This window comes from Terrapene carolina, unplaced genomic scaffold (assembly GCF_002925995.2).
Source record: "Terrapene carolina triunguis isolate 2854851 unplaced genomic scaffold, T_m_triunguis-2.0 Scaffold131, whole genome shotgun sequence".
Classification (NCBI taxonomy): Eukaryota; Metazoa; Chordata; order Testudines; family Emydidae; genus Terrapene; species Terrapene triunguis.
The window spans coordinates 21,486,019-21,493,810 of NW_020664482.1; the positions used below are offsets into that span (position 1 = coordinate 21,486,019).

The window sequence follows — 7,792 nt, forward strand, 5'->3', positions numbered from 1 at the left end:
AAATTCTCTCCCCTTAATCCTGCCTTGAACCATCTTTAAGGAGAAGATTGAACGATGTGTTTGAGTCTTTAAAAAGTTACATATGGGAGGGGAGGAGGGCTCAGGGGACTGCATATGAAACAGCCTTTTGCCTCTAGGTCACCATTTCAAATGCAGCCCAGGATTGGAAGGTATTACCAATTGATGGCTGTTCTGTGGACTATGATTACTGTCTATATTACTAAGCATTTGCTCAGTGCTATACAGCTAGTGAAATAGTTGTCCTTATCAGGTACTGATTAGCCCCCTGTTTATCAGTCTCAGCAGAGGCCAAAGATTGAATGGCCACCTTCTGACCCCCATGGGAATCACAAAGGGTATGTCTTCACTACCCGCCGGATCGGCGGGCAGCGATCGATCCAGCAGGGATCGATTTATTGTGTCTAGTCTAGACGCAATAAATCGACCCCCAAGCACTCTCCCGTTGACTCTGCCTGTGCCTCTCGCGGCGCTGGAATACAGGAGTCGACGGGAGAGTGCTTGGGGGTTGATTTATCACATCTAGACTAGATGCGATAAATCGATCCCTGCTGGATCAATCACTGCCCACCAATCCAGCGGGTAGTGAAAACATATCCTTTGTAGGGTGCTCCGAGGGCTCCAATCTCCAGCTCTGACAAACTTCACCAGCTCTGAATTCACCCACACACAATTCTGATGTAAATCACAAGTCTAGATGCAGCTTTTAGTCCCAGCTCGGAAAGGCTGAGGTGCACTTTTATAGCATTCCAGGAAAGAAGTGTTTTTAAAAAAACAAGACAGATAACTATGTGCAACTAAAGCCACAACACAGAGCAAAGACCAACACTCTTTATCCTATTGCACCTCCTGTCCTCTCCCCCATAAAAATAGAAGAGAAAACCAGCCTTGCCTTTCAGGTTCTGACAGCCATACAGACATTTTTTGAATTTGATTGTAACAAATAAGGTGTAAGAGGATTAAGTTATGAGGGTATAACACCAAAATGATATAAAAAACTTAAACCAGATTTTTTTCAAACATTCTCCGGTCCATTCAATGCACTGCTAGAGGCAAGTTCTTTTCCATCTTCATCTACTGTTATCACCTTTTACCAGTTTGTCTGGTTTGTTCCAATAAAGCAAAGCTGCCTTTTGGAGATGTAATTTAAGCAAACACACACACACACACACAGCAAGTAATGATGACTGAATCATGGCTACCAGGTACTGCACAATTGCTACTCCACAATGGCTCTTTATTGAGGTGGTCAACTCATTACATAGAACTTTGTCTTCAAAACTGTTGCTCTGATCTTCCCTTAAGATTGATGTTTGAGGTAGTTCACTAGCACAGGTGGGATCCCCAGTTGATCTATGGCACATGCACTGTTGGTCAGTTTCAGAAGCTTCCTGACAGCCAGCCTCGACTGAGACATCAAGGATTTTGGATGAGCTGCACAAGAAGGGGGAAGGGGGGGGAAAATGACTGTAAACTTTCAGGACATTCAAAACCTTCTACCTTAAGCAAAGAGAGCACCTAGAATGAGTCTCTCTCACAGCACACTCCTCATGCACCGTAATATATATTCTGCTTGGCTTTTGACCAGCCATAAAGGGGCTGACAACTGCAACATTTTAAATGAATAAATTGCATTGCAATGCCACCTGGCACCTGGGAGCCATATCGATGGGCGTATCCTGGATGATGATAGATACTGTTTCACAGTGGCATTCCCGAAAGCAGATGGGCTTGCGGGGTTCAGGTTACATAATGCAAACTGCCTGGCTCTGTGTTGTGAATTTTAATAAACTAGAGCAATCTGATCGTCCGTGACAATGACATTTTGCTCTAGATGGGTAAAATTCAAATGCTGCTGGGATACATCCTTTGGCCACATTTTCTCCCCCTCCTGCCCCCGGTCATATGGTCACACACCTATAAGCTCACTGAGGCGTCTGCCTGGCATTAAGGAACTGCATCCCCATGCCACTCTATACACAGGAGGCAACTTGTCTGGAAACCATCTTCTTGTTGTAGCTTTTCCCCTTTCCGTTTTTTCCTCAAAGGCAGGGGCATGGGACAAGCTCCTTGCTGGGCTACTCAACATGTTAAATGATGAGCTTAGCTACGGGGGTTTCACAAGGGCTGTACTAGACTGACAATTTTAGGGCAGTCTCCCACGCGTACACGTGCAGCTCTGTGGGATAAGAACAACAGTGGGAGAACCAGCCACTAGCACTACCACTGGCGTCACCTAACTTTGCTGAGAGCATGTTAGGTTGGTAAAAGTACCAGAGCCCTGTCTACACGAGTCCTCCCACACTTGCTACCAATAGTGGAGCTGCACTGGTGGCAAATTCTGTTCAGAAGCACTTTGAGGAGAACATCAAGAGGATGAAGTTAATGTGTCTAGCCATCCTCTTCTCCTCCACCCCCATCTTCCGTCCCTCTCCTCCCACATTCTCTTTCAGATTCTGGAAGACCAAATACTAATGGTTCCTATGCATATTTCTACTCCTCCTGCTGCCCCCTCCACAAGACACTAATTGATCCAATGTCTGTACCAAACTGCTGAGATCACCGTACCTGTTCCCCCACTTTGGCACCTGATAATAACAGGAGGGGGGAAGGAAGGAGAATCCCGAGTATCAGTTTGATTTGATTCCTGGCCATAGTGACTTTGATCATCTTTTCCTCCCTCAAGACTCACCCTTACTCCTTGCTGCGGTAACATTTTCTGCAGTCAACTCAGTTGGGTTGTGGCAGTGGAGATTTTCAGACCAGGCTATATTGATGAAGGAGAGGAAGGTAACCTTCCTTTGTTTTAGGTACTCCATGTACTGAAGATTTGGTGGTGGGAGAAGGAAGGGAGGGAGTTAAACAGCTTTGAATGCAGAGGAGTCTTGTGGTGAAGCTACTACAGGCTCATTAGCTCTTAATGTGAAAACTCTAGGTCAGTGGCTCTCAAACTTTTTTACTGGTGACCCCTTTCACATAGCAAGCCGCTGAGTGCGACCCCCCTTATAAATTAAAAACACATTATATATTTAACACCATTATAAATGCTGGAGGCAAAGTGGGGTTTGGGGTGGAGGTTGACAGCTCGCGACCCCCTGAGGGGTCCCAACCCCCAGTTTGAGAACCCCTGCTCTAGGTGATGGTGAGATGGAGTCTCGTGTGAGCTACACTGACAGCTATGTCACCAATGGCCTTATCTCTAAACCGTACCTTCTTTAGCAGCAGGGGGGAGGGATAGCTCAGTGGTTTGAGCATTGACCTGCTAAACCTGGTGTTGTAAGTTCAATCCTTGAGGGGGCCATTTAGGGATCTGGGGCAAAAATCTGTCTGGGGATTGGTCCTGCTCTGAGCAGGGGGTTGGACTAGATGACCTCCTGAGGTCCCTTCCAACCCTGACATTCTATGAAGTTTCTGAGAAGCTCTTGGGAAAAGCAAGTAACATTGTGTTTTAACCTGACCAACCAATAGGCAGCTAGTAGATTTAGCATCAGTTCATTTTTTTATCCTGAAGAATGCAACTACTTCTGGGGTGAAAAGTAGCAGTTACTAGCCACCAGCAACACCACCCAACAGGTTAGAACAGGAAGTGAAAAAATACTGTGCCCAACTGAAACTCCAAGGAAATTTAGGCTAGCAAAAAGCCCTTACTCAAACTGATCTCAAGTTGCTTTTTTGGAAATTGGCGTACTACCCAAGTGATGTACTATCAAAGCTGTAAGGCTAGTGCAAGTTTCCAAATCTATGGCAGTGCATACAAGTTACCTCTTTCCCTGATCAGCAGCGCCAATGCCTCACTATTCGGCGAGATCTTATCTCCTGCGATGTTTGGTAAGTACACATTGGCTCCAAAATCAATGAGCAGTTTTATGAATTCACTCCCACAACCATGTCTCAGGCAGATTTCAAGCACAGTCTTGGGCTGCTTGATTCGCGCGATCATTTTCTTATCAGTGCAGTTGTAATTGGGATCTGCTCCATAAAGCAGCAGCATTTTAAAACACTCCAGATGTCCATAGACCGCTGAGAGATATAAAGGGCCAGAACAAGCTGCAGAGTTGGCAGCCCACTCTGGGACTCTTGCTTTAACATTGACTTCTGCCCCATAGTCTAAGAGTTCTTGCAGAATGCTGACATCTCCATCTCTAGAGGCCGTGAGCAGTGGAGAACAGTTATTGTAGATGCTGCCGGAAGGACTGGCCCCTGCCTCCAATAGTGCTTTAACACAATCTAGGTGGCCATTACTAACAGCCGTGAATAGCGGAGTTTGCGCTTTCACATCTAGGCTGTCCACTTCTGCTCCATGGGCCAAGAGAACTTCTAAACTTCTCAGATGGCCCTTTGAAGCTGCTAGGCGAAGTGGGGTCCCAGGTACCCCCCAACCACTTCTGCTGTTAATAAATGTTTTGTATCTGTCTTGGCACAAGAGTTCATCAAGAGTTTGATAATCATCCTGGGACACTGCTTGGTTCAGATCTTGTCTTTCTCCATTATCGTCTTCATTTTCTCTGGGCTGGAGCATGGAGAAGATTTTGGTTATATCCATTAGATTCATTTTTGGTTTGTCTCTTAAGTATAACTCTCATCATGAACTGTGTAAAGCATGAGATCTATGGAACAAGAAACAGGATTAGGAACTAGTTCTAAAAACAGCTTCATTCTCCGCTCTGGGGAATCTCAGACTCAAGTGGAGAAGCATAAGGACAAAATAATTGATTACCTTATAGTCATTCCTTCCTCAGACAAACACTTACATTTATTCCCACACTGATAGGTCAGAGGAAAACCACAAAGTTTTATGACAAAAAGATCTGGACCAATGCTCCAATATGAGCATGGGCTATGAAACTTCAATCTACCTACACCCATGTAGGTATTCAGAAAGCAACAATCACTGTGGCACCTACTACTAATTCTTATCTTGGTTTTGTATGGATTTTTTGAGGGTGAAGGAAGAGGGTACTGGATTAGGCATGGAGCTAGGATTCACAAGACTTGGCTTCAGTACCCTCTTGTTGTATGGCTCTGGGGAAGTCACTTAAGGCTAGATTTTTGGAAGAGTTCAGCATCCAACTGCTAAATGAGGCAGCTACATTTACAAAAGTGCTCAGAACTCACCAGCTCCCATTTTTCTTAATGGGAGTTGTTGGGTGCTGAACAATTTTGAAAATCTGCCCCTTAAGCTCACCGTGCCTCAGCAAACACCATCTGTAAAATGGGAATAATAATGCTTACCCAACAGCTACTTTTGCAAAGCACTTTGAGATCTAGATAACGTTCTCAAGAAAGTTTAGGAGCTGGCAGTGTTACTGACATTTACAGGTACAATAGACAACCAGCCTGGACATTTTTTCTGTCTTGCAATTTTTAAGTGACTGGAATAGCCATGTTGTATTATTATTACTACTATTATTTAAAAGAGAATTGTAGCATTAATTAAAAATGAAATTCTAATTAAGCATTTTCAGAAAGGATAGTAAGGGACTTTCTGAATTAAATATACAAGCAGCTGAGTCTCTTACAGCAGGGGTTCTCAACCTTTTTTTTTCTCTGAGGCCTCCTCAACATGCTATAAAAACTCCATGGCCCACTTATGCCACAACAACTCATTTTCTGCATATAAAAGCCAGGGCCAGCATTAAAAGGGTAGAAAGCAGGGCAATTTCCCGGGGCCCCACACCACAGGGCACACCATGAAACTAAGTTGCTCAGGCTTCTGCTTCAGCCCCAGGTGGCAGGGCTCAGGGTCCTGGGCTTCAGCCCCATGCAATGGGACTTCAGCTTTCTGCCCTCTAGGCCCCAGTGTGTCTAACACTGGTCCTGCTTGACAGACCCACAAAACTTGCTGGGGACCCTGGACCACTGTTTGAGAGCTACTGTTTTACAGAGCAGGTTTTTCCTATCCCTGAGCAGGGCAGCAGAACCAAGCTGCATTTACATTTGTCTTATGGGCAGGGGAAATGTCTGACAATTGTTTCTATTACACAGAAGCTGTCATGGAATATGGAGGTTTGCCATATGGGATCAGTCCATTGATCCAGTTAGTCTGGTATCTAGCCTCTGCCCTGGCCAATTCCTAATGCTTCTGAGGAATGTGAAATCCCCCACAATGCACCTGACCAGCTGTGAAATGCTATAACTTAGGGAAGGGCAGAAGGAATTCTTGACACATTCCAATCCCAAAGCATCTAGAATTTCCTCTAACAGAAGATGCGTCAGTAACAGCTCTGTCCATTCCTTCTCCTAAATGATTCCTGCAAATACTTTTATTAGGAGCTGAAATTCTCTATTTGTCAAGTTAGCTGCATTATGCAACTAGTCTATTCCTGCAAACACATCTCTGACAAGAACGACGCTAACAATTGGATGATACCCACTAGCTTTGTATTAAGAAGTGTATCTACTTAGATGTAAACAACTGGAGACTGGGGGGGAAGGTTAGCACCCCCACCCAGATAATTAGGGATTGTAATAGTAAAGGAAATGCTGAGTTCGGAACAGAAGCTCATTTATCTCACTTTATTAAAAGCAGACAAATTTAGTTATGATCCAAAACTACGCATTAAAATGACATTCAACAGCTGTCATTTTATTATTTTTAACTAAAGCTCCAATTAAAAAAACTAGTCTATGCCCCGATCCAAGGAGGTTCCCATGTACCATTCCATCTTAGCAGCTACATTTTCTGATTTGGTTGAATAAGTTTTGTGGCAGTTTGTGAATACATGAATCTGTTGCGTCTGTATCTTCTAAACTTGTTTCAAACAAACAATTACCCTAAGTTAATACAGCAATGAAGCCTTGGAGCTCTAGAGGAGAAACAGCATAAAATTATACACAACTGATTTTTTTAAACATAGGACTTGATTTGAAAGGAATGCACAACTATACTTAAAGGAAAAGATATTGAAAACAAAGGACAGCTGTAATATTTACTAATAAATCAATGTATTAGAAGAGTGTGCAAAAGCATCCATGCACTGACACTTTGATAGTGTAAATACTGTAGTGAGAAATATATATTTCATATAATTACTGATCAGAATAGCCAAAAATGAGATAATCGTCTATACATTGAAGCAAAACATGCGCATGTTTGAACTTCAGATAGAGAGAGTTCGGTCATAGTTAATAGAGTATAATACCAATACTACATATACTTACATATTTAAAGCTGTGGTTACCAAGTTACTTTAAAGTTGCCAAAGCTGCCTGGCCATTATTATGTTGCTGTCTTACCTCTGTGAGGTAGTTGATGCTCACCTAGTGCTGTGAAGCAGGCAGCTTGTCCCAGTGCTAATTCTCTTTCACCTTTAAAAAAAAGAGAGAAACGATCTTCCCAGGACGAGAAACCTCACGCAGGACTGGGGCACCAGCTCTGTAGAACTGGAGCAACGCAGGTCGTCAGGCACACAGCTGAAATGCCACTAGCAGGGATAAAGGCCAGGGCTTGAGCTAATTTTAGCCCCACAGGCGTTTTATCTTACTACTTCCATTCTTGGAAAGTTCTCACTGAGAAGGGTAAATATAGAGGGGTGGGATGGTGATGCTTTTAGGGGATGGGGGGACAATCAGGCAGATGCTGTGGAGGGTTGGAACCAAGATATGAGCACAGACCAGACACACACAATACATTTGTTTCATTACATCCCCTCCAAAGTCAGTCAATTTTATGCAGACTTACTTGAGTATATTTCTTAACAACTAGATTGCTGGTCAGTTTCCTGCCCTGGACTTACACCATACTTACTACTGTGTTAGTTACACCCACACTGGC

At 43.7% G+C, this 7,792-nt stretch overlaps 1 protein-coding gene across 3 annotated transcripts; it reads right to left on the reverse strand.

Annotated features, from left to right (window-relative positions):
• Positions 1–665: 665 nt before the first annotated feature.
• Positions 666–7,417, reverse strand: ASB12 (ankyrin repeat and SOCS box containing 12). 3 transcript variants are annotated; one of them, XM_024209285.1, is made up of 3 exons: positions 7,279–7,417; positions 3,781–4,625; positions 666–1,452 (listed from the first exon to the last, which is right to left on the reverse strand). In XM_024209285.1, the coding sequence occupies exons 2-3, from the start codon at positions 4,568–4,570 to the stop codon at positions 1,319–1,321; spliced, it is 924 nt and encodes a 307-aa protein (XP_024065053.1). In that variant the 5' UTR covers positions 4,571–4,625; positions 7,279–7,417; the 3' UTR covers positions 666–1,318. The 3 variants fall into 3 exon arrangements, with proteins under 3 accessions (XP_024065053.1, XP_024065051.1, XP_024065052.1); XM_024209283.1 differs by having other exon boundaries at positions 7,255–7,417; XM_024209284.1 differs by lacking the exon at positions 7,279–7,417 and adding an exon at positions 7,180–7,265.
• Positions 7,418–7,792: the final 375 nt, after the last annotated feature.